Raw genomic sequence first — 27,716 nt, 5'->3', positions numbered from 1 at the left:
AAAAAGTTAGTTAAAATCAATTTTTTGCTGCCCATCCAACCTTATGGTTGGCGGGCAGACGAAAAAGGCCAACCAGCTTTTGCACTTTTTTGGAAGCCTCATCCATGGGCGAGATGAGTGTTCCAAAAGCAAATAAAAATAAAATAAAAACTTTAATTTTTCATTAATAACATGTCCTTGGTCATGTGACAAAGTCACATGAGGGGACATGTTTCATTACATTTTTATTTTTTAAACTTTTTTTCATAAATCTTTATCTCCCTGAGGCAGTGCAGAGGTTGCACAAGCGCTATCTCTCATGTTTCACCCTGGGTGGGCCTTAAATGGCCCACCAGTGTGAAATACCTTCCTGGTCTGATCGCAGGCGGCAGTTGGCTTCCCAACCACCCCCACCGAGCCCACACACCAAGGGCAAAATTCTGGCCAAAGTAAACTTATAAACCAAAAGGTATAACCTTAAAACATATAAACCTCACAATTGTAACTATAAATATAAATCTCTTGTCAGTATGCACTTCCTACGAGCATTTCTCATTTCTGATTCTAATTATGTCAGTTACAGCTCTCCATCTTTTGTGATGCTGTAGCACCTCAGTTTTATGACTCATAATGACAACGCTTGTATTTCCATAGCACCTTTAATGTAATAAAGGGTCCCAAGGCAGCTCACAGAATCATTATAAAACAAAATATGACATGTGACACATAAGGAGATATTAGGTCAGATGACCAAAACCTTGGTCGAAGAGGTAGGTTTTAAGGAGCATCAGAAAGGAGGAAAGTAAGATAGCAAGACAGAGAGGTTTATGGCAGGATTTACAAAGCTTAGAATCCAGGAAGCTGAAGTCATGGCCACTAATCGTGGAGCAATTAAATCAAGGTTGCTGAAGAGGCCAGAATTTGATGAATGCAGACATCTCAGGAGGTTATGGAGTTGGAGGAGATTAAAGAGATAGAAAGGGGTGAGGCCAAGGAGAATTTGAAAACAAGGATTAGAATTTTATAATTAAGATATTGCTTAACTGGGAGTTGATGTCAGCCAGCGAGAACATGGGTGTTGGGCGAATCATACTTGGTAAGTGAGTTAAGACAGTGTTCTGGATGACCTCAAGTTTAGAAGTGTAGAACGAGGGAGGCCAACCAAGAGTAATTTGGAAAACCAAAAGGACTTTGGAATAGTGGACTCTAGCAGTAACAAGGGCAGATGAGTTGATGCAGGGGTGAAGTCAGAGGATGCTACAGAGGTCTAGGTGATAGGGTGGATATGTGATTGTATGCTCAACTTGGGACCAAAAATGAAACCAAAGTCCCAGCTCCTCAGCATACACTTCAGAGAAATTGTTACTCTTGTATTTAACTATAAATAGCAACAATAAATCAACATATTATATGAAAATAAGGGAAAGATTTATGACTTCATAATGGGAACTTAATTATATCTGTATGCCCTGATCCAATTATCTCCTGTCCTCTAACTCCACTTCACCTGAAGTGAACTTGAACTACACTGAACTTGACTCTCTGTGAAACACCATGGATGATCAACTAGTGCTGCTTAAAAAGTAGGTTAACCATAATTAACATCATATAGCAAACACGACACTCTACAATTATACAGTCAATAGAAAAAAATAGTACTCAAAAGATCAGTTGAATTGCATTAAGAACATTGGCAGTAAACAGTCCTGATCTTAAGGAAATGTAAATAACGTAATTATACCTCCATATTAGGATCTTGACTTTTTTTTTAAGTTGCAGCGATACTGTATACATTTTATTATAGCCACCGTCCGCAAAAGAAAATGACAAGTATAGACTCGGTGCTTCACATAATCACTTTGTACAAATTACTGAAATATATCTAACACATTAGTAAAGTTAACACTAAAATAACACTTCTGAGTATTCTTAAATTAGTGGGCAAATGAGTTGAATTACTAAAGGGTTTTCTTTAATGTTATGCTTAATAATAACTCTAGCCTAATTCTACATCACCCCTGATTGGCCACTATTAACTATTGGAGCAAAAGGAAATTGTGTTGAGAGAGCCTAGTTAATTTCATGATATGATTGCTACATATTTGATAACAGGAAATGAATTCAAAATAATTGTTCTATGATAATTACAAAGAGTTGCTAGTAACGTTCTCACTTTTGAATTTATTCCCCGACCTACAGGTGACCTTGCTAAACTTCATGATTACTACTGAGGGGATGCAAGACCAGCTTCTTGGTATTGTAGTGGCCAGAGAAAGGCCAGACTTAGAAGATGAGAAGCAGGCTTTAATTTTGCAAGGTGCAGAAAACAAAAGGTATCTAAAAAAACCTTCTAGAGCAATGCATATAACATCCAATTTTTCTCTTTTACTTTGTGTGATAAAAGCAATGATGTTGAACTAAATGCTGTTTTTGTTAAACAATAGAGAAAGACTTTTAAAGGAAAAGCTGCATAAGTACTGTGATCAAAAGTGGTAAAACAGCATAATAATTTGAATGTGGGTGCATGTGGTGCCACCATGGCGTTTTTGGTAACATACAAAATTGGTGTACTGCAGTGATTGGAGAAGTGCAGACATAGGGAAGAAAGTGCTTTGTCATTCAGTGTCATATCCACCAATGCCTACCCTCTAACCCCCATGGCAACTGGAAGAAGTTCATTGATCTCACCAATACATCAATATAAGTGGAGGAATTTAGCATGCAACAATGCTCTATAATAAACATGTTTTTCATGCAATTTGCCCATAATGCCTTGAAAACCATTTAAAACTTGCCAACAATCTGCAAGAGGTACCAGAATACCATTTACATCCCCTTCCTTATGCTACATGTTCTTTCACTTATGTACAGTTCCTGCAGCACAAGTATAACCTATTCTCAAAATATACCCTGAATGTATATGTGTTCACATGCTGCTCATTTATCTATCTTACTTCCTTATCTGTTCCTTATCCTTATCCCTTCTAGATGTGCCACAGAAACCAAATGGATCGAATCCCACTGCTTCTTGACTATGCAGTTTCCTGTTCACACACTCTGCCAGTCACGTTTTCACTCCGAAGCACCAGGCCAGAAATTCCCACTTAAAGTAGTCTGTGATATGGAAATAAGTGCACAATTATGCACAGAGCAGGTTTAGTGCAGAGGATTTGGGATTGGAAGATAAAGAGGCTCTTCTTCCCAGAGAGTCAGGCCACATCTGCTCTCAGCTGAAGACCTCGAGATGCAGATCTCAAGTGTTGTGTTTAAAAGAAGGATGTTTGTATTTTAGTATCTAATAGGTTCTGTTGATGGATGTTAAGTACCTAGTAGTTTAAGGTAAAAGGTGAACAGGTGTTGGGTATTGATTATACCCAGATTATACTCAGGTGTGTATATAAAGAAGAGTCAGCCAGCACTCAAGCAGATTGTATTAGAGTAGAGAGAAAAAAAAACTCTTTGGCAAGTAATAAACAGTTTCCACCATAGTGTCCTAGTCTGCGTCTTCTTCATCACCTGGCTTGGGAGTTTCTCTGGCATTAATAGCAGAGGATGATTGCTTGGAAGTAAAGATTGGGGACTGAGATTGACTTCCAGGCAGAAGGTTAGTGTTGGAGTTTTTTTTTGAGAGAAGACTGCAATTGGAGACTCTCTGAAGAAAGATGACTGAAACCAGGTATAAGGTGGCAGGCTATGATTTTCCACCACTGTTTTGTGAAACGGAGCTTTATGATCAATGGAAGAATCAAGTGGATATATGGACATAGATTATGTTCTTACCAAAGAAAAACCAAGGTATGGCTTTGGCACTTTCACTTCCCATCAGGATCAGGTGCTAAGTATTTTCAGAGTTAGAGGCTCATCATTTGGACACCAAAGAAGTTTGGATATTCTCTTAGCATTTATGGTCAAAATTGATAAGAATGATGACTTATTCAATGCCTACAAGGTGTGATCAGACTTGAACCAATTTAGGGAAAAAAAAGGGCAATTCTTCCTTAGAATACATCATGGAGCTTAACTGACTATATTGGAGATTGCAGCAATTCCACATAGAAATTCCTAAATCATTACTTGCCTTTAAATTATTGAACTGTGCTGGGTTATCAAACATAGAAAGACTTTTCGTCTTAACTGGCATTAGATTCAAAGAGAAAGAAATGCTTTTGGATCAAATGTCCAAAGTCTTAAAAAAATTTCTGGGAAAGCATTTATTTCTGGCTGCTTTTATGGTGCATGTGGTCTCTTCAGCAGTGACACAAAAGATGGAGGATACAATGCTAGCAGTATTTCGAGGCCCTTTCAAACTGGGCCCAAATGCCTGTATGAAAAAAGAATTACAAACAAAAAGTATGAGGACAGTGACCCTTTTGGGAGCAATAACAGGCGGCAGGAGTTCAGCAATTATGGAAGAAGGATGAACCCCAGGTCATCAAGTGCTTCAGTTCTAAGTATCATTGTGCATCGAATTGCCCAAAAATGAAATCAGGGTTTTTGAGCCAACATATGACGTGAAAGGGATGGAAGGCCAGGAGGATGATACTGATTAATCAAAAGGAATTGTATTGGTCACCAGAAGCTTCAGCCAATAATGAGTATCTTAGTCGCAGATTTGTTCAATTGCACAGTTCTAGATAGTGGGTGTACACCCACAGCATGTGGAGTGGACTGGCTAACGTGTTACGTAGATTCTTTAAATAAGGAAAACCGAAGTAAAGCCAAAGAATATGACAGTTCTACTTGTTTCAGATTCAGTGATGGTAACACATTGAAAACACTAAAAAGAATAGTAATTCTGTGTAAAATAGTAGGGGTAAATCACTATCAGTACTGATGTGGTATCGTGTGAAATACCCTGACTGCTAAGGAAGCCTTCAATTGAAAAAAGCACAAATGAAGTTGGACATAGAGCATGATAAAGCGATTGTTTTTGAGAGATCTGTAGATTTGCAACTTACACAGTCGGGACATTATAGGCCTTTAAAGGCCAATCATCTCTAGACAGAATATTAAAGAGGTATTAATGGCAGCTGGGGATAGGGATTTAAAGGAGATAAAGCAAATTATTACAAAACTACATTGACAATTTGTACATCCCTCTGGCCATAGGTTGAAGATTCTGTAAAAGGATGCAGAGGTACTGGATGAGGAATGAACTAGATTTGTTAGTGAAATTCATGATATTTGTAAAAGAAAATGCCATCGCGACCTATAGTAAGTCTTCCATTGTAGAGAAACTTTAATGAAACTGTAGTGATGGACCTCAATATGTGGGATAAAGAAAAAAAATATATTTTTCTTCTACATTTTGTAGATGTAGCAACTAGACTTAGTCTGTCAATGATAATTTACAGGAAAGACAAAAAGGTAATTAACAAAATAATGGAAAGATGGATAGGAACAGGGCTGGGAGCACCAGCTAAATTCTTAATGGATAATGAAGAATTTGCCAATGATGAATTCAGGAGTATGTATGAAAATTTGAATATAGTGGCAATGCATACAGCAGCATTAAGTACTTTTAGCCGTGGAATATCTGAGAGAAATCACACCGTGATTGACGAAATGCTCTGAAAAATTTTAGCTGACCAACTGAATTGTAAATTGCCAACTGCTTTAGCGTGGGCAGTAGATGCAAAAACCATGCTTCAGATGGTTGGGGACTACAACCCCTATCAATTAGTTTACGGCAGAAACCTGAAGATAGCTTCAATAATAGACCACCCCCTGACTATGTAGGGGACTACCATTAGTTTAATTTTTTCAGAACATTAGAATGCCATGCATGCAGGGAGGAGAGCATTTATTAAGGCGGATGTTTCGGGGGAAAAAATCAGAAGACCTTTGAGATTTTGAACCCTGAATTCATCATTGGATAATGAAGGAGGATTTGCCATTAAGAATTTAGCTGGTGCTCCCAGCCCTGTTTCTTTCCATTATTTTATTAATTAACTTTTTGTCTTTTCAGTAAATTATCATTGACAGACTAAGTCTGGTTGCTACATCTACAAAATGTAGAAGAAAAATATATATTTTTTCTTTTATCCCATATTTTGAGGTTCATCACTACAGTTTCATTAAAGTCCCTCTCCAATGGAAGACTTATTATAGGTTGTGATGGCATTCAATTAATTTCTGATTCAGAAATTAATTTTAAGCTTGGGGACAGGGTGTATTATAAAAGAGAAGGATAGAAAGAATGGAGAAGCCCTGGAAAAGCTAGAGGCACTGATGACAAAATGATTATCTTACAACATGGTAACCAAACTGTTAGAGTAAATTCCACATGGCTTACTGGTACTGATTACACATTGATGAACCTGAGCAGAGGATGGAAACTGAAGATGCACCATGCACTTCGCGCACACATGCTGGACCTTTATGAACAGCAGATTGTGGCAGATAGCGAGTTAATTGAACGCAGACCAAGTGATAGTGAAGACCAGGATAGGGCCATTTATCACAAAGGTCAACTACTGAAAGTTGGAACTAGGATGGCATACATGCCAGAAGGGGCTGGTGAGTGTAGGGAAGCCGCCATAGTAGGAAGGGCAAGAAAGGCCAAAGAAGTACAAGAACTGGCTGAATGTGCAAGACAAGGGGCAGAATTTTACATCTATGGATTGACAGAAGGAAGTAAAAATATGGAAAGCCAGGAAACAGTGTAAGTTCCAACACTGGGCCTAATGGTGATTACAGCCCAAGGAAAAGATCAAGAACTTGTGAAAGGAAGTCTCTTCACAAAAGGGACAGATCAAGAAGTAGTAGTAGTCCAGAGATCTAGTAGGGGGCATAATTTAACAAAGGCAAGGACCAAAGACCAGATGAGGAGTGACACAGGAAGTAGGAGCCCCTACAATAGACAAGCTCTTGTGGCTACTAACATGTTAAATAGTAAATTGATAAAGGAGGCAAAAAAAAAAAGAATTTGACAGTTTAAAAAGTGTCTGTCATTTACATGGAGGTGCCAGACAAATGGCAGCCAGCATTGTCCCATAGATGAATATGTATGGAGAAAGTACTCCTGATAGCACGTACAAACCTAAGGCCAGACTTGTAGCTCGGGGATTTGAGGAACAGCTGGGTGCCAGCAGGAAAAGTAAGTTTAAGGATTTTCCTAGCACTTTTAGCGACATGCTCGTGGGAATGTAAATCCATTGATGTCCAAGTTGCATTTTTGCAAGGGGAACAATTCCAAAGAGGTATTCTTAAAGCCTCCAAAAGAAGCTGGAGATATAAAGGGGAAATTATGGAAGCTAAACAGGTGTGGTTATGGGCTAAGCAATGCATCCAGGGTATGGTATGTTTCAGTTGGTTCCGTCCTACTAAAAGCTGATCCAGCAATGTTTTAGTACTCACTATGAAGGAAAACTAGCAGGCAAGTTCTTAATAAACATCGATGATTTTCTGTGGGGTGGATCAATGGCACTTGAGATATTTGTGATAAAATTATAAAGGAATTCAAAATTGGAAGCTGGGCTTCTGGAGCTTTTAAGTTTATAGGGTTGGACATTAGGCAGATTAAGTTGGGAATAACACTGAATCAACAGTCTTACCTAGGGAACGTTAATAGGATCCCAATAAATTGGGCCAGATCCTTATAAAAGGAAGAATCTACAACCAAGAAAGAAGCAGATCAATTAAGAAGCTTAATTGCGCAATTAAACTGGTTATGCGCACAAACTAGACCAGATACGTGCTATGATATATTAGAATTGAGCACCATGCTGAAATGTGCTACTGTTGGGCAAGTGCTAAAAACAAATAAGACATTGAAGAAATTAAGTTTAAAATAGCGTCTGCTCAGATTTCCTGACATGGGTGACCCAGAAGAGGTGTCATTTTCAGTGACACCTCACACGCTAACCTTTCCGGTGGTTGTTCGAGTACAGTAGGATTCATTATATTTTTAGTGGGAAGAAACGACAAATGTCCATTAGCCTGGAAATCGCAAAAAATAAAGAGAATAGTTAAAAGCACCTTAGTTGCAGAGACTCTTGCACTGGTAGAAGTGACAGATATGGCTATGTATTTATCAAGTATTTTAAATGAACTCCTATATAAGGGGCAACGGGGAAAATTGTGCTTATAGAATGCTATCTAGATTACTGTTTGCTTTGGGACAATGTTCATTTGACAGAGTGTCACAGAAAAGAGGTTGAGGAATGACCTCGCGAATATAAAAGAGATACTAGAAAGGAGGGAGATTTCCAAAATAAAATGGATTGACGCAAGTCACCAGCTGTCAGATTGTTTCACAAAAAGAACTGTTTGTCCAAAGAGGGACATCTTGTGTTATAATGGATAACATGGAAATTTTCATGTTGTAATCTTATTTAAATGGTTTTTTCAAGACAAAGAGAATATGGAGCATTTTAAAGATTGATTGCATGAAAAGATAACATATAGAAACATGTATTATAATTTTGTATCTTTTCCTATGAATAGTTTTTGTTTGCATATCAATTTAATTTAAAGAAATGAGGGAAATCTGTTACTATCTAATAGATTCTATTGATGGATGTTAAGTACCTAGTAGTTCAAGGTAAGTTTTAAGGGAGAGCTAGATAGATTCTTGATTAACAAGGGGGTGAAAGGTTACCGGGGTAGGTAGGAATGTGGGGTTGAGATTACATTCCGATCAGCCATGATCTTATTGAATGGCAGAGCAGGCTCGATGGGCCAAGAGGCCTACTCCTGCTCCTAATTCGTATAAGGTGAACAGATGTTGGATATTGATTAGTTAATTATACTCAGAGGAGAAGAGAGAGAAGGGGGTGAGGGGGGAGAAGAGAGAGAAAGCGTATATAAAGAAGAATCAGCCAGCCCCAGAGGGGGATTGTGTTAAGAGTGGAGAAGTAATCTCTGTGGCAAGCAATAAACAGTCTCCGCCAATGCATCCTGGTTTCATCGTCTTTTTCACAACTTGGTTTGGGAGTTTCTCTGGCATTGTGAAGGATAAAATATATATGTATGCATTGGGAATGATACCCTAGAATGTGATGTAGAAACTGGCTGAGTTGGAGCAGTATATCAATAGAATCTACAGCAACAGAATGGATGAGAGTTCAGTACCAGTCAATTCTAGGGTGGGTGGTAGCTTCAGAATGATCAGCAGCTGAGTGATCTCCCCTCTCAATGAAGTATAGTCACACCTGGGAAGGAAGTGTGACTGCTGCAATAGATGCCTTGAATAACAGAATGGGAATGAGTGTCTCTTACAGCCTCCAAATGATTGGAAATTAAAAAAAGACCACTTGTTCCCAGGTCTTCAGAAATCTGATGCTATTTTGGCAGTTTTCCAGTGACTCAATGGCCATCCGGCACTTAAGCTCAGTATTAATGATTGTTGTGTAATCTCAGGATGATGACCATGGGCAGAATTTTCCCGCTGGCGTGTGGGGACGGGCCCCGCACACTGACGCATAAAATGACGCCCGGTGATGTCGGGAGAGCGTCATGGCACACCATCGCAATATTTCGGTGGGCAGGCGCGTGATGATCCCCGATACACACCCACCATTAATTAATGGGTTACTTAAGGCCCTTGAGGCACCAATTGATGGCAATTTTTTGGGGCCCTTGCGATCTTTAGGTCGTTGCACGGGCACAATGGGCAGGTGGGTAGGACACATTTGTATAAACCTTATCCACGGGCGGGATAAGAGGGGTCAATGGGGTCGCGAATGTGCTCAGTCAGATATTTAATTTGGAAAGTTACTGACACTTGCCTGTGTGAGTAGAAATACTTCAAAACTCATACCAGCTGCTTGGATAAGACTCACAACCTTCAGGTCAGCACTCTACAGTGAAGGTCCTTTTTGGGGCCTGCAGGTTTCAGGAAGCCTTTCCTTAGCCTAGGAATGGGGGTTGTGTTCTCCACTGGAGGCACCACCTCTGAGGAAGGGAGGGCCAGAAGGGGGAGGAGACCAGGAATGCACATCCAGCCTCCAGGGGAGCCACCTTTGGGAAGGGAGGTGCAGGCACAAGATGTGCAGGGCCAACAGGAAGTCCAAGGTGGAAAGGATTACAGAAGACGCCGCTATCCTGCTGCCAGGGTATACAGGCAGCAAAGCAGCTACCTCAATATGACTGAGGTGCAGTGCCAAAGGAGGCTCTGACTGTCAAGGGAGACAGTCAACTCTCTGTCAGATGATAGACCCTGAGATCTCTGCTAACTGTGTGGGCAGACACCCCATGCCAGTGGCTCTGAAGGTCACCAGCTGCTCTCAACTGCTATGCCTCTGGCTCTTTCCAGGGGTTGGTGGGTGATCTTTGCGGTGCCTCCCAATCAGCTGTCCACACTTGTGTCAAGCTGGTGACAGGTGCTCTGTTCAGGCATGCATTGACGTCTTTCAATACCACTGGGATCAGGCCAGCTAGACACAGCCAGCCGGAGGCTTTGTGGCAATTGGTGGCTTCCCCCTGCGTCCAGGGTGCAATAGACTGCACACATGTGGCCATCAAGGCACCAGTGAGCCTGGTGCCATCGTCAACAGGAAGGCCTTCCACTCCATGAACGTGCCGATAGTGTGTGATCACAAGCTGCAGATTTTGCAAGCCTGTGCAAGGTAACCAGGCAGGACCTACATCCTCAGACACTCCCAGGTGCTGGGGCTCTTCAATACTCCACCTTGGCTGGATGGATGGCTGCTGGGTGATAAGGGCTATCCCCTCAGAAGGTGGCTCATGATGCCTCTCCGCCATCCAAGAACAGATGCTGAGCAGTGGTACAATAGGAGCTACGCCTCCACAAGGGCCGTGGTGCGAGAACCATCGGTCTTCTCAAGATGCGCTTCCGATGCCTGGCCCGTTCAGCGTGCGCACTCCAGTAGCCCCCAGACTGTGTTGTTGTTGATAGTGGTTGCATGCTGTGCTCTCCACAATCTTGCGCTGGAAAAGGGTGACGCTTGGATGAAGAAGATGTAGATGCAGTTGTTGTGGCTGCACATGATGAGTCCAGCAGTGAGTCCAAGGATGAGCATGCACAGGGAAATGCTGAGGGGGTAGATGTTGACCCGGACATAATCCAGGAAGTCAGGGACACCCGGGAGGCTTTAATCCAACGAACCTTCAGCTAGAAGGTTCCTCAGATGGACCTTCAACAAAAGCCTGTGCTACAGGCTCCACACTTGATACCTGAGTGCAAAACCTGCCTGGATAGAAACATTGAGTTTTATTGACAAGGCCCTTAATGTGACACAACTCACATATAATGTCATGGATAACCATCCACCTGCAGAGGAAAAGAGTCACCCTCATCCATGCTCACATATCTAAATTTAATGATCCAACTAATCATGACCTCAATGCAGGGCAACACAAAAGAACCAGTGAGAAACCTGTGGTGTGCCTAAGGTGCCTCAACTTTATGCTTTCATGTGCTACGTCTTGGTGCTCCCCCCTTGCTAGCACTGACATCTGAGACAGCCTGCTCACTGTGCTGTCCTGTCGGCGTCGATGACCTTGGTGGCCATCCTCTGGTCCGTGGAGCCTGTGCTGGCCTCACCTGGGAAGGACCGGCCAGTTCCACAGCAGGCATCTCCCCAGTCGCCGCAGCCTCATCGGAAGCAACAGTAACTGGCAGAGGAGCTGAGGAGCTGCTGCTCTCATCCTGAATGCCCTGAGAGGAGCCCGTAGAGATGACAGGCAGCTGCCGCACCGACATGAGGTTGCTTCAGACCTCCCTGCTCACCTTAGATGGGTGGGCACTGAGCTGGGGAACTTGGTGCCAGACCATCTCCCACACTGGCACTGAGCAGCTGAGATCAATGCCGATTGTGAGGGCTTGCTGGTCCAAGCGCATCCCAATGAAGCCCTGACTGGTCTCCTGGAGGAGCCTCTCCACGAGAGTCGCCAGTGTCTCCATGGAGGAAGCATAGCGCTCGGCCATGAGCTCATTGCACCCGTGTGGGCTCCTCGACCACAGTGATCAAGCCAAGCATAACCTTGTGTATCTCCGCCAGATCCTCCTGCATACCCTGCTGGACTTCCAGCATTTGCTGCCTCACGGACAACTCCAGAGGCGGCACATCAGCCATTGACTGAGCATATGCCTTGTCCTCTGCGATCCTCTGACTGCTGGCAACATGGGTGCACTCTGTCTCCACCAGCTCCTCCAGCAACTGAACTGCCCTCAACGCTGTGCCCCGGGACACTAGCTGATGATCTAATTCCCATAGAGGTGCAAGTATCTGTGCTGTGCTTGCCTGGCAGAGATGGCATGACGCTGGTGGGTCAGAGACTTAAGGGCCCTCAGGTGTGAAAGGGGGACTCTGTGCCTCCTCCTCCCGGCCTTGCTCCGCTGATGCTGAAAGGAAGAACAAGGACATTTGATTAGTTAATGTGGAGACAATGTCAATGTGCGACTCTGTTCCCTGGATCATTATGCGCTCATCCTTCCATAAGCAATGGCCAACCCATGTTGCAAACTTCAATCACTGAACATTGATTAGTGCCATGGCTGCTGGGACACTAATGGTGACCTCCGTGTTGGGCAAACATACCTGCCCGTGGCACCCCCGCCTCCCCACATCGAGGGCGTCCTGCTCAAACCTGGTAATGATCGCCAATTGGGCCGGCCCTCCGCCAGACCTCAACTGCTCGGCAGCATCTTAATCTGAAAAGGAGAGAAGAGCATTGATTAATGCAACTTGTACCTGGAATCTCTTCACTGCTGTCCCACCCCAACCAGAGTGGGCCATTGCAGGGCTCCAGTGCCTCTTCACCCTGCAGCTACCGCTCACCCACACAAAGATGTCAGGCCTATACTGCCACCACACACCCACCCCTTGGCCAAATGCTGCCTACATCACATTTGGTACCACATGGTCTCACCTTGCAAAGTAAGGAGGCACAAGCACATGGAACACCAAAGGCCAGCAGATGGATCAATGGCCCGCCACCTGGAAGCTCCCCTCCTGGTATGTCAGCATCCTGACTTTGACATGTCTTGCAGTTCCAACACGGTGCCTAGGTGCAGATCCTTCAGGTTGCCCCCAGTTTAGTAATGTGGGTGTCACTGTACCACATGCTGCGGGTGCTGAACCCATCTCATCACCACCGTCTCAGGGTGACCTAGGCATGGGCAATATCTGCTGGCTCACCCAGCAGTGGGCACATGCCATCAACGATACAATGAAGTAACTACACAGGGTTTGGGGTGGGGGGTGGAATGCCTACCTGCTGGGTTAAGAGACCAATGCCAACGTGGTACTCACCCTTCCCAAGCGCAAGAGGTCATTGAAATGCTTGTGGTACTGGATCCGGGTGCGTCGCACCATGTTGTGGGAGCTCATTATCTCTGCTACCTCCTCCCAGGCACTTTGATCATGCGGGGGGAGCCTTCTCCTCCCATCCCTTGAAACAAGGACCTCCTACCGTGCTGCCACCTCCTCAAGGAGGGCAGTAAGGCAGTTGCCTGAGAAATGAGGGGCACAGTACTCCCCTGTCCTTCCCTCCTGCCTGGCCTGCTCACCAGCAGTGCTCTGGGGAGCCCTTCTTCTGGCCATGTTTGACAGCCTTTGCAAGGCTGTAGGAGCTCCTTTTAAACAGGCCACTGGGTCGCCATTGGACCCGGTGGTCATAGCAGTCCCGCCGCAGCCCGCCCACTCTTCCTGTACTTGGGAACTGCGTTTCACGTTGAGTGGGCCTTAATTGGCCCACCCGCGTAAAATGGTGGTGCAGACCCGATCGCGCGTGGCCCCTGCTCCCGCTCCCGCACGGCCCATCTAACAGGCAGAAAATTCTGTCTCATGTGTTCCTTTCCACCAGTCCTATAAAATTTCCACATATGTGGTAGAATGTAGCCAGGATCAGGACAACAGCAGATGAAATACAGCCTGAAGTAGGTCCTTCTTGAACCTCAGTTCACCTAAGAAGAGAGCCACTTCAATCCTTAACGAATCTTGGAGGAAAACCACTTCACAATCTCCTTCTCCGATGAAGCAGGAGATTAGAATTGAAAGGATTAAGATTTGCAGACACCGACGGGAAACATAGAGGAAAAAGAATAGGCAAGCACATGTATATTTTTCCATTTCAAAAAAAAAATTATTTGCACAGCAGTTAAAGGTGCAAACTGTTTTTTGGCCAGTTGGGGGAAAGCTTTGAGAAAAGGTCTATTCCAGCTGTTGCCATTGTGCTGGACACATTTGTGTCCCCATTAATCAGGAAGTTGGCAGGTCTACGTATGCTATCAGTTCCTTAAAAGCTTGCGAGACGGAAGACACTTCCCCAGTCATCAGTTTTGGAAAGCTGGTTCAAAGAATACTGAATAATAACTCCCCCTACTTTTATTCAATGGAGGAGAAGACAGCATGTGGTGCCTGGTCATTTTTTAGGTGGAGGACTACTGCAGATTCCAGTAAAGGTGTCATAGGTTCCATGTTGCCTGCAATGAAGAAGGAGTTTTCCCAATGGCAGCACAAACGATGGCTATGTCACATCTGCCAGTTGCTACATTTCCTCATGAAATTATCTCAACACCTCCAATGTGTTTTCTTCCTTGAATTTACTCTTTTTGAGATGTGCTCTTTAGATTTGGTGCCAGTGGGTGAGAAATTGTGATTATTTGTGCCTTTTTGGCAGTACGAGTGCCCTTGGAGGTCCAAAATGGAATTTGCAGCACATGTACACACCTTTATAGGCAGATGATGCCTGACAATATATTGCCAACTGTGATGGCACGTGCAGTGAATGGCTGCCAGAAGTATGCAGAGCAGGCAGCTCATGACATCAGTCAACCTGCAATGCTGTTTTTGGTGCCTTTGTGAAGCTCAATACTCCAGTTAATGCTCTCTCTTGAACTCTCATAGCTGAATATGCATTCAGCAGGAAGGAACCCTTACTGTTCTACTTCAGAAGGACAGAACTGGAGCCCTATATTTATACACTTTATAAACTTTTATTTACAGAGGTTCACGTTACACTAATATGCACCTCCAAACCCAATAAACAGTTGCAGTTTACTCCTATCCATAAAGGAGCATAAGTGAAGCCCCAGTTGCTATCCATCATTTGAATATAATTAAACACTTATGTAATACCTGGACAATATCCAGGCTTGGGCTGACAAATGACAAGTAACCTTTGTGCCACACAAGTGCCAGGCAATGACCATCTCCAACAAGAAAGAATCTAACCATTGCCCTTGATAGTTAAAGGCATTACTATCGTTGAATTCCCCCACTTTCAATATCCTGGGAATGACCATTGACCAGAAACTGAACTGGATTAGCCACATAAATACTGTGGCTACAAGAGCAGGTTAGAGACTAGGAATCCTGTGGTGAGTAACTCACTTCCTGACTCCCCAAAACCTGTCCACCATCTACAACTCACAATTCAGGAGTGTGATGGAATACTCTCCACTTGCCTGGATGAGTACAGCTAGAAGAGCAGCAGACAGATGGGAACACCACCACTTGGAAGTTCCCTTCCAAGCCACTCACCATCCTGACTTGGAAATATATTGCTGTTCCTTCACTATTGCTGGGTCAAAATCCTGGAACTCCCTCCCTAACAGCACTGTAGGTGTACCTACACCATACGGAATGCAGCGGTCAAGAAGGCAGCTCACCACCACCATCTTCTCAAGCGCATTTAGCAATGAGCAATAAATGCTGGCCTAGCCGGCAATGCTTACATCTCATGAAGGAATAAAAAAGATACACAATTGACTAGTTAAACAGATCATCAACTACTTGCAGTTTAGCTACTGATTGAACCCTTCAGGCTGCTGCTTCAATTCTATGAACCTTTTGATTTTTTTTAAAATACTTTTTTAAAGGTGCAAAACTCTAGAGGAAGGTGTAGGACTTAAAATCATAGAATGGTACAGCACAGGAGGCAGCCATTCAGCCCATTGTGCCTCTGCCTGCACTTTGATAGAGCTATCTAATTTGTACCACTCACCTGCTCTTTAACAACAACAACAACTTATATGGCACCTTTGACATAATAAAATGCCCCAAAGCATTTCACAAAGGCATTATAATACAAAATATGACCCCAGTACATAAGCAGATTTTAGGGCAGATGACCAAAGCTGGGTATGAGAGGAATTTTTTCAAGAGTGCCCTAAAGGAGGAAATCGAGTTAGTGAGGCAAGGTTTAGAGAAAGCACCAACGGTGGAGAGATTATAACTAGGCTGCTCAAGAGGCTGGAATTGAAGGTGGCAGATACCTTGGAGGGTTGGAAGAGGTTGTAGAGATAAACAGGGGGTAGGCTATGGAGGGACTTGTAAACAAGGATGAGGATTTTAACATCAAGATATTGTTTAACCGGGAGCCAGTGTAGGTCAGTGACCACAGAGATGATGGATGAATGGCACCTGATGCGATTTGAGACAGAGTTTATGAAGACCTCAAGTTTATGCTGACTTCAAAGCTTCTGCACAAACCTGGTACTACCAGACTTGGGTACACTAGTAGGTATTTCTCTTGTAATACAGAATGACTTGGAGAATGAATGGAGGCCACACAGACCAGGATAAGTTGCTCTAAGAGGGAGAAGAAAGTGAAGGGTTCTTAATAGGAGACCATATCCAACCAGGGTATTCAGCGAGGAACAATGTGTGCAATGTCGCAGTTCAATAAGCATGTCCTCAATGATAAATGCCAGCTGCCACAGTTACAACCTCAGAGCAGGACAAAGGTCACATTACTAGTGGCTGTGAAAGTAACCATGGCGATGAACCTTTGGCACCTGACTCCTTCCAGACTGTAGCTGCAGGTTTTGGCAACATTTTGTTGTTTGCCATCCAATGTTGCCTAAGGGAGGTCAGTGAGGCTCTTTACTCCAATAAAAGCTAATTGCCATTTCTCTCTTGGCTGAGAGAAAACGATGAAGCAAGCACAAGGTATTGTCAGGATTCAAGGCGTCTCAAGGGTGCAAGGTGCCATTACATCTTTGGGGAAGAGAGGCTTTTGGATGAGTGGGGGAAGGGGTTTGGAAAAAGGAGCTGCTGAGTGAGTGAGTCTTTGGTGGGAGGAGATTTGTGAAGAGGGGCTGCTGAATGAGTGGGGAGAGAGGGTTTGGGAGGAGGGGCTGCTGAGTGAGGGAGTGTGAAGTGTGGTGCAAGTTTGTGAAGAGGGGCTGCTGAGTGTGTGAGGGAGAGGGGTTAGGCACATGGCTGGTGAATGAATGAGTGTGTGGGCAAGTGGATAGGGAAGAGGGGCATGTGTGTGTCGTAGGGTAAGGGGCTGATTACAATATGTGTGGGGAATACAAGGGAGAGGGGGCTTCCCTGAGTCTTCTGATACCTGTTGTATTATGAATTTATTTGATGTCTCAATGAGATTTGGAGACTTGTATGTTTAAACATGAACCATTTATGGGTAGTCTTGAACTATATGCAGACATACAGATATTCAGATCCCAGTAATTGGGATATGGTGCTGCTGCAATGCAGGTAGGCTGCTTCTAGGGTGTTCTTTCTAGACTGTTCTCGCAGTGTATTGCCATGTGACTCTGTGCATCATGCTATTCTCCATTCCCACATTAACCCTTGCTCAGCTGAGCATCTTTACATCACAATGGCATGCAGGCACACACATCATACAACAATACAAGGGAATATGGAGAACATGTCTGAAAACTGAGCATAAAATATAATATTTTTACAAAGTACTTTAAGAAAACACAGATTTTCACATTTATTTGATGTATAATTAGATGTTGATTTATAACATGCGAACTTTAATTATGTACTGAATGTTGCTATGCTGCTTTATTGTTGTTTTTGGTTTTGCTGGTGTTGGGGGTCATATTACTTTTCAAGAGTTTTTTATATATTTCATGGGATGTGGGCATTAACGGCAAGGCCAGCATTTGTTGCCCATCCCTAATTGCCCTTGAGAAGATGGTAATGAGTTAAAATGAGGTGACATTGACATATAGTTTGTGACACATTGCCGTAGACCTTTGCTTCACTTCACATGTACATAATCCATCAAGGTCATTTTCTGTTGTTAGTTTGAACTTCCTCCTGTGTTACGTGCAATAACTGCATTGAATGCTGAAATGCTGAGGTCACTTGGGTGATTTGATACAAGCGCATTGGTCCACAGTCTTGATGGTAATAGAAGGTAAACAAAGGGAAAACTAATGTTTCTACCACTTGAAGTATAATAATTACACCAATTTGAAGTGACCTAGAAGTATTTGCATTTGCCACAGTTCATAAAAAGTGCTTTAATTACATGATTCCTTCGCACAAAAAAAAACCACGCCTTTCTGTCTTTGGCCAGTAATTTTCAGACCTTTTGGTCTTTGGCTACTGTCATCCCTGGTCAGTGTCTAAACTCTTGGCTGTGAGTGTGAAAACAAGTGATGGTGCATCTTCATCATCACTGTCTACTTGCTGTTCCTGACCAGTATTTCTTGGATACCTAAAAGGAGGAATCTGCAAGTCCAAAATTGTAGTACAGGGTGAGGGGTAAGATGTGAGATACATATTTACAGCATCTGTAGCTTGTAAGTCAGATAAGAGTGTGGGATGAGTGGAATGTGAGAAGGAGGATTAAGTATGAAGATAGTGTCATCTTCGGTGGTTTCAACCCCACCATTGTCCATGCCCTCAACAATAGGCATCCCAACAATGGCCTGCACCATCTCCTCCATCAGGGCTGATCATGCAGGTATGTTTGTTCCTCTTGTTAGCTCCTGCTGCCTCCAGTTATGTGCCACCTTGTTCCACAAGATTAAGTGTGTCACTGTCATGCAATCTGTTTGGATGATAGACTTGTCATTGTTGAATAACTGGCAGTGTATGCCAGCTGTGAAGTATCTGTGTGAGGCTTGTAACAGTGCTAAGCGTATGAGGTGCAGTGGAGCATATGAATGTATGATTTCTGATTGATGGTGTTTGTTACTATGTGAACAATGGGGTTTTGATGCACTGAGCAATTTGTAAGGTTAGTGGTGCGTTTGGTAGGATATATCATTTAAAGGTGCATTTCACTGATTTTGACCATTCATGTGGGAACATTGAACTTCTTGCGGCCCTGCATCCAGATCCTCAGGGACTGACTCTTTGCCTTGACCTCCACTTGCATTTGCTTCCATTGCCTTCTGAGCATGTTCCTGGAGGGCCTTCTGGACACCCCTGCGGATACAGGATATTTCTTTACTTTCCATCTTTCCCACCAAGACCTCCATTGCAAAATGGAGCACGTGCTGTCCCATGCTGTGCCATTCTTCACTCTTTTCCAGGTCAGAGTCATTTCCTGCATGACTGCCAGCTCCTGTTCCAGCCAAAATGTGTTTCCCCTTTAAGAGGTGCAGGCTAGCCTCAAGCAGTGCTGGCTAGCTTACACAGTGCTAGCCACTCATGATATTAACCTGCTGCTGATGTGTCTGGTAAGCCAACAGGCAAAGTTGCCTTGCTGCTTGCATTGCAATCAATTGGCATGGGTTAATCACACATTTTGATCCCCATGTCCATTTTCAAAGGTTACCAAATTTAGCCCCCTAAGAAATAAAAACAAAGTGGTAGAAAAGCTCAGCATATCTGGCAGCATCTGTGGAGAAACAGTTTTGAGTTTTGAGTCCAATTGAGTTCTTCAGAACTGAAAAGAGGTAGAAAGATGGGCTTTATGCTGATTGGCCGGTGGCTCTTAGGGCTGGGATTTTCACACTCTGGAGGCCTTGATTGTGTGGGAGGCCTGACACTGGGAGGTTAAGTGCCTAAGTGCAACTAAATTGCACCAGATCTCCTGCACAAAAGTGACACAGGGCTCCTACTGGTTCTCCAACTGTTGGGAATTCGCCCCATCATAGGAACTAAATTCAGCCCCATGAAACTATTGTATTGTTGTAAAAACCCATTCATTAATGCCCTTTAAGAAAGGAAATCTGTTCTCCTTACCCAGTCCAACTTTCATGTGACTCCAGACCCACAGCAATGAGATTGACTCTAACCTGCCCCCTGAAATGGCCCAATAAGCCACTTTGTTGTGTCAAAATTCTACAGAAAAACCAAATAAGAATGAAACTGGATGGCCAACTCAGCATCGGCTTAGGCACTGGACACTACAAATGCCTAGTCAACCCTTCCTCACTAACATTTGGGGACTTGTGCTAAAATTGGGAGAGCTGTCCTACAGACTAGACAAGCAACAGTGTGACATAATCATACTCACTAAATCATGCTTTACAGGAAATGTCACAGGTTTCTCCACCACCATGCCTGGGCATGTCTTGTCCTACTGGCAGGATAGACCCACCAGAGGTGATGGCAAATGGTATATAATCAGGAAGGAGTTCTGCTGGATCCATATCTTTAATTCTGGGCCCCTTCAAGCCTCATAACGTCAGGTCAAATATAGACAAGGACACCACCTGCTGAATACCACTTACAAACCCTGGTTCAATGAGAAGTATAGGAGAGCTTGCCAGCAGCAGCAGGTGATTTTAAGGAGTGCCTTGAAAGAGGAAAGCAAGGCAAAGAGGGAGAGAGGTGTTGGCAGGGAATTCCAGAGCTCAGGGCCTAGGTAGCTGAAGGCTCAGCCATGAATGGTGGAGGCCAGAATTAGATGAGCACAGATATCTTGGAGCATTGTGGGGCTGGAGGAGATTACAAAGAAAGAGAGGGGTGAGGCCAACGGGTGATTTAAAAACAAGGATAATAATTTCAAAATCAAGATGTTGCTTGATCGGGGGCTAATGTAAGTCAGTGAGCAAAGGGTCAGAGGTGAATGGGACTTCCTGTGAGTTAAAACACAGGCAGCAGAATTTTGAATGACCTCAATTTTATGGAGGGTAGAATGTGGGAGACTAGCCAGGAGCGCATTGGAAGAATCAAGTCTCAAAGTGACAAAAACATGAAAGGATTTCAACAACAGATGAGCTGAGACAAGGTTGAAGTCGGGCAATGTTACGGAACTGGAAATAGGCTTTAGTGATGGCACAAATATGAAGCCAGAAGCTGACACCAAGACTGAAAACAGACTGGTTTAGTTTCAAACTGTTGTCATGGAGAAGGATGTAGTTGCTATGGAAAGGAATTTGGAGCAGGAACAAAAAACAATCTTCCTTCAGTCTTCGCAATAAGGGAATAACAATCAGGCTTCAGTCTTCCCAATATTTAATTGGAGCACATTTCTGCTCACAGTATAGTGGATGTAGGATAAGCAATCTGATAATTGAGCAACAGTGGAGGAATCGAGAGAGGTGATTGTGAATATGATGTCCAGTGTCATTTACCCCAAAAGTATGCATACTTGCCCTGGTTGGTATTTTGAAACTTCAAGGGCACTGTAGCATCCAAAAATTGGGCGCAAATCATCCCAATTGCTTACCCATGATCTGGTCATTTCTCTCATTTTTGTTTGTGGGACCTTACTTTGTGTAAATTGGCTTCTGTTTGACCTTCAGAACAACAATGATTGCGCTTCAAAACTTATTAATTGGACTGCATTTATTTGAAACATTCTTGTATATAAAAGCATGGAGGAAGTAGGCAAAGAGAAAATTTGGGCTTTTCTCAAGTACAGGGAGGATAGCATCTAATTCTTGTATTTTGTTTCCTTTATTACTTCGATCCATACAAAGACCCATAAAAACATCACGTGTGGTTACTACCTTGTAATATAAACTCTATTTAAAGGAACCTTTGAATCTAGCATTGTAACATTAGTTTAAACGGATGGAATACTAAGGGTGCTTCATTATGCACAGATGATCCTCTATTAATATGAAATTATCAAAATGTTAATGCAAGTGACTTATAAAGCCTGTCAAATGCAAATGAAGACACTTACGATTCACATATATGATTTCAGTAATAAAAGGAGATTGAATTCATTGTAAGATCGTAAGAATATTAGATATAGGAGCTGGAATAGGCCATTTGGCCCTTTTAAGCCTGTTTCGCCATTTAATAAGATCATGGCTGCTCTTTCTACATTTCTATGTTTCTACCTCAACTTAACCCTCCCACACTATCCTCATATCCCTTCATTCATATCTTCCCAGGTCATTTTGAAAATACATGAAAAGGATCAATAGTCTGTTTTGGCTGATTATTTTAGAGTATAGATTAACAGCCCACAATTTTGTGAATATGAATTATTGCTGACAAAAGAGACATGCTATCAAAGGTTTTCGTCTTGTACTCAGGGTAGCTCACAAGAAATTACCAACAATAATTGGGGAACAACTATTTATACTGCATGAGAAGAGAGTACTAATTGGTTGGCAAGTAGACTCCGATTGGTGGAGGTGTTGTCAGGGAGAATGCAGCATGGAACAGTTAACTGCCCATCTTGTTCAAATTTCAATTGGGCTGGTTGACTCTGGTCAAGGCATTGCCGTGGGGAATGAACCAGGGAATGATTGTTCCCTAAGCTTTTGTTTAGTTGAAAAAGATGAAAGTATGAACATGTTCCTTCTGTCTGCAAAGGACAGGGCCTTGTGTGTGAATATATGTGGCTTCCAGTATGCGTAAGTGAGTCACACTGCAAGCCCAACTAACAATCTTAAATTGGCTTTCAGTGTAATTCTTAGCACAATCAGGATTGTTTAGCAGGTGTTGTCCAATCACAGAATCACATCTAGTATTGGACATTGTGTTTTGAGTTTTGCAAGCATGGACTGGTTGGGTAAGGTCAATACTTTGCCTGTTGTGAAAAACAGAAAGGATTTGCTGTTTGATACGTCCCAATAATTGGGGGATCATAAGGCCTATAAACCTGGCATCACACCAGCCTGAAATTCATGTACACAATACTCACTTGTGTGATGGGCAGGACATATTTTTGGCTTGACAGCAGCATCCTGTTAGTGGAAAGGTACCACTCATGTTGCTACTGCATAGTAATAACGTGTGAAGGCTAGCTTCACCTGTTGTTCAAATTTTTGAGAAACCTTACTCTTCCAGGGTAATCTGAGGTATATTGGGCACTGGACTAGGTTTTTCAACTATACAAAAGCTTAGGGAACAGTAATTCCCGAGTTCATTCACCAGGGCAATGCTTTGACCAATGAGAGTCTACCTGCCCAGTTTGAATTTACACACATACATACGAACATACATATGACTTAGGAGCAGCATTAAGCCGCTCAGTTCCTCAAACCTGCTCCACTGTTCAATAAGATCATGGCTGATCTGATTGTAACCTCAACTCCACATTCCAACCTACCCCCGATAGCCTTTCATCACCTTGCTTATGAAGAATCTTGCCTTAGAAATATTCAATGGGCAGGATTTTTGGGTTGTCGGGCAGGTGCGGCTGGCGGGCCAGGGAGTGGCCGGGAAACGGTCCATCGCGGACCCCAACCGCGATTTCACGCTGGCAGGCCAATTAACGACTAGCTAGCATGAAAGGCGCGCTGAGAAGCTCAGTGCTGTAGAAATGGAGGAGTGCAATCGCAAAAGTCTGCACATGCATGGGGGACTGTGCAGTGAAAACTCCCTGAAGGCATGGAGCTGCCTCGGGGAGTTGAAGAAATTTAAAATCAAGAATAAAGATTTTGAAAATGTAAGAAACATGTCTCCACATAGGACTCACTCATATGAACAAAGATATAGGGCAGAAATTTGCCCTTGGCTGGGGCGGGGGCAGGTGGGAAGCTGACCGCTGACCACTGCCCGCAATAGGCATCGTACCGTGATTTCATGCTGGCAGGCCAATTAAATCCCGCTTGACATGAAACGCGAGCGGCGGTGCTGAGTGCTGCCTATGCGGGAAGGAGGGGAGTCCGAGCCGGCCGAGCGCAAACTTCGCGCATGCGCGTGAGTGGACGCTGCATAATCTCTGAGGTACAGAATTGCCTCGGGATGAAGAGATATATAAAACAATTAATAAAAAGAATAAAAATGTAATAAAACATGTTCCCTCATGTGACTGTGTTGCATGAGCAGGAATATGTTATTAATGAAAACTTAAAGTTTTTATTTTTATTTACTTTTGGAAACCTCATCCCGCTCGTGGATGAGGTTTCCAAAAAGTGCAAAGGCCGCTTGGCCTTTTCACCTGCCCGTCAACTATTAGGTTGGACGGGCAGCGAAAAGTTTAATTTAGTTTAATTGATAACTTAATGGCCTTAACAGGTCTTTTAATTGTCAGCGGGCATGCTGCCGGTGATTGCGCGTTGATGTCGGCACGCTCAGCTGATATTGCATGTTATTTCATGCTTGAATGGGTCAGGCGTGCACCCGCCCACCGAGCGAAAAATTCTACCCATAGTAAAAATTCTGTCAAAATACTTTTTTAAAAATTAGTTTTGGAAGCCAGTGAATGAGGTTTCCTCAAAAATGCACAGACCCCGTAAGGTTGGCCGGCCGGCGAAAAATAGCTTTTAATTAATTGTTTAATTGCCTTATTAGGCCTCTTAATTGTTGGCAGGTGTGCTGCCGATTCTTGCGCCACACGCTGACTGAAATATCGCGCGAGTGTGTAATGATGTCGAGGCGCTCGCCTGACATTATCACACAATATTTTACGCATGATCATGGCGGGCACAGCCCGCTCATGAGACATAAAGTTCTGCCCAATGACCCTGCTTCCACTGACCTTTGAGAAAGAGTTCCAAAGACTCAGACCCTCTGAGAGAAAAAATTTCTCCTCATCTGTCTTAAATGAGTGACCCTTTATTTTTAAACTGTGTGCCCTAGTTCTAGATTCTCCCACCAGATAAAACACCCTTTCCACATCCACCCTGTCAAGACCCCTCAAGATCTTGTTTCAATCAAGACACCTCTTACTCTATTAAACTCCAGCTGATACAAGCCTAATTTGTCCAACCTTTTCTCATAAGACAACCCTCCCATTCTAGGTATTAGTCCAGTAAACCTTCTCCAAACTGCTTCCAATGCATTTGCATCCTTCTTTAAATAAGGAGACCAATACTGTACACAGTATTCCAGATGTGGTCTCACCAATTCACTGTACAACCGAAGCTTAACCTCTTTACTTTTGTATTCTATTATCCTTGCAATAAATGATAGCATTTTAATAGCTTTCCTAATTACTTGCAGTACCAGCATACCTCACTTTTGCAATTCATGCACAAGAACACCCAGTTCCCCCTGCATATCAGAGCTCTGCAATATCTCACCATTTAGAAAATATGCTTTTATTTTTATTCTTCCTGCCAAAATGAACAATTTCACTTTTTCCCACATTATACTCCATTTGCCAGATTTTTGCCCATTCATTTAACTTATCTTTATCCCTTTGTAGCATAATTATATCCTTTTCTCAACTTACTTTCCTAAATATCTTTGTATCATCGACAAATTTAGCAACCATATCTCAGGTCTTTTCATCCAAGTCATTTGTATAAGTTATAAAAAGTTAGTCCCCAGCACTGATCCCTGTGACACACCACTCATTACATCTTGCTAGCCAGAAAATGACCCATTTATGTCTACTCTCTGTTTCCTGTTAGCTAGGCAATCTTCTGTCCATGCCAATACGTTAGCTACTGCACTGTGAGCTTTTATTTTCCACAATAACTTTTGATGTGGCACCTCATCAAATGCCTTCTGGAAATCTAAATACAGTACATCTACCAGTTCCCCTTTATCCACAGTACATGACAGCTCTTCAAAGAACTCCAATAAATTGGTTAAACATGCTTTCCCTCTCCAAAAACCATGTTGACTCTGCCTTGAATTTTTCTAAGTGGCCCTGCTATAACGTCTTTAATAATAGCTTCTAACATTTTTCTATGACAGATATTAAGCTAACTACCCTGTGGTTTCCTGATTTCTATCTCTCTTCCTTTTTGAATAAAGGATCACATTCACTATTTTCCAATCTAATGGAACGTTCCCGAATCTAGGAAATTTTGGAAAATTAAAACTAGTGCATCAGCTATCCCACTAGCTACTTCTTTTAAGACCCTAAGATGAAATCCATCAGGACCCAGGGACTTGCCAGCTTGCAGCTCCAGCAATTTGCTCAGTACCACTTCCCTGCTGATTGTAATTTTTTTGAGTTCCTCCCTCCCTTCCATTTCCTGATTTACAGCTATTTCTGGAATATTACTTGTATCTTCTGTATTAAAGACCGATACAAAATACCTGTTCAATTCACCTGCCATTTTCTTGTTTCCATTATTAATTCCCCAGGCTCACTTTTTATAGGACCAATACCCACTTTGTTAACTCTTTTTTAAATATTTAGAGAAACTCTTACTGTCTGTTTTTATATTTCTAGCTAGCTTTCTCTCAGACTCTAATTCTTCCCTCCATGCCTTGATTCTTTGCTTTTTTGTATATTCTGTCCAATCTCTGACCTGCCACCACCCTTGCTCTATCATATGCTTTTTTTTAAGTTTGATACTATCTTTAACTTTTTTAGATAACTACAGATGGTGGCTCCTCCCCTTGGAATTTTTCTTTCTCATTGGAATATATCTATTCTGTATATTCTGAAATATCCCTTTAAATGCCTGCCACTGCACCTCTATTGACCTTTCCCTTAACCTAAATTGCCAGTTCATTGTTGCTAGCTCTGCTTTCATAGCCTCATTATTGCCCTTATTTAAGTTTAAGATACTAGTCCTAGAACCACTCTTCTCTCCCTCAAGCAGAATGTCAAATTCAATCATATCATGATCACTGCTACCTAAGGGCATCTTCACTACGAGGTCATTAATTAGCCTATCTCATTGCACAATACCAGGTCTAGTTATTTATAATTCGTTCATGGGATGTGGGTATCACTGGCTAGGCCAGCATATATTACTCATCCCTAATTACCCTTATTCAGAGGGCATTTAAGAGTCAACCACATTATTGCAGATCTGGAGTCATACATAGGCCAGACCAGGTAAGGACAGCAGATTTCCTTCCCTAAAGGATATTAGTGAACTAGATGGGTTTTTACAATATTTGGCAAAGGTTTCATGGTCATCATTAGGCTTAATTCCAGATATTTCATTGAATTCAAATTCTACCATCTGCCATGGTAGGATTTGAATCCAGATCCCCAGAGCATTATCTCAGGCCTCTGAATTACCAGCCCAGTGACAGTATGCCACTGCCTATTCCCTGGTTGACTCCAGAATGTGTTGTTCTAAGAAACTATCCCAAAAACATTCTATGAACGCCACATCTTGGCTACTTTTGCCCACCTGATTTCTCCAGTCTATATGTAGATTAAAACCCCCATGATTATTGCTGTACCTTTCTGACAAGTTCCCATTATTTCTTCCTTTATACTCCATCCTACCATGTGATTACTGTTAGGGGGCCTGTACACTACTCTTGCCTTTATCATTTCTCATGTCCACCCAAACTGCATCTACATCCTGGTTCCTGAACTTAGTTCATCCCTCCCTCTCTATTGTAATAATACCGTCATTAATTAACAGAGCAAACCTTCCACCCTTTCCTAGCTTCCTGTCCTTCCTAAATGTCATGTGCCCTTCAATTCTCAGGTCCCAATCTATGTCATCCTGCAGCCATGTCTCTGTAATGGCTATCAGATTGTACTTGCTTATTTCCATTTGCGTTATCAGTTCATCTATTTTGTTTCTAATGCTACGTGCATTCAACACAGAGCCTTTAGTTTTATCCTTTTATTATTTTAGTAACATCGAGTCTTATCTGCTGATTTACTCTTAGATCTGTATTCTATCCCTTCCTGTCATGGTCCATTTATCATTTCCCATTTTAGTACCTTTCTCTCTTGCCTTGTCCCCATTCTTTGATTTACCATATCTTCCTAAATTTGATATCTTGTCCCCATTTTAGTTTAAAATCCTGTCCACTTCCCGAGTT

The 27,716-nt window shown here is 42.8% G+C and overlaps 1 protein-coding gene across 1 annotated transcript in view; it reads left to right on the top strand.

Annotated features, from left to right (window-relative positions):
• dnah7 (dynein, axonemal, heavy chain 7) overlaps positions 1-27,716 on the top strand; it is a 616,407-nt gene that overhangs the window by 438,463 nt on the left and 150,228 nt on the right. Inside the window, exon 50 of the mRNA XM_041200170.1 lies at positions 2,179-2,312. Within this exon, the coding sequence (XP_041056104.1) occupies positions 2,179-2,312 (134 nt within the window). The remainder of the gene's footprint in view (positions 1-2,178; positions 2,313-27,716) is intronic.

The sequence above is a fragment of the Carcharodon carcharias genome, chromosome 12 (genome assembly GCF_017639515.1).
Source record: "Carcharodon carcharias isolate sCarCar2 chromosome 12, sCarCar2.pri, whole genome shotgun sequence".
Classification (NCBI taxonomy): Eukaryota; Metazoa; Chordata; class Chondrichthyes; order Lamniformes; family Lamnidae; genus Carcharodon; species Carcharodon carcharias.
The sequence above is the reverse complement of the archived record's forward strand: the minus strand, read 5'-3'. Positions and strand labels throughout refer to the sequence as shown.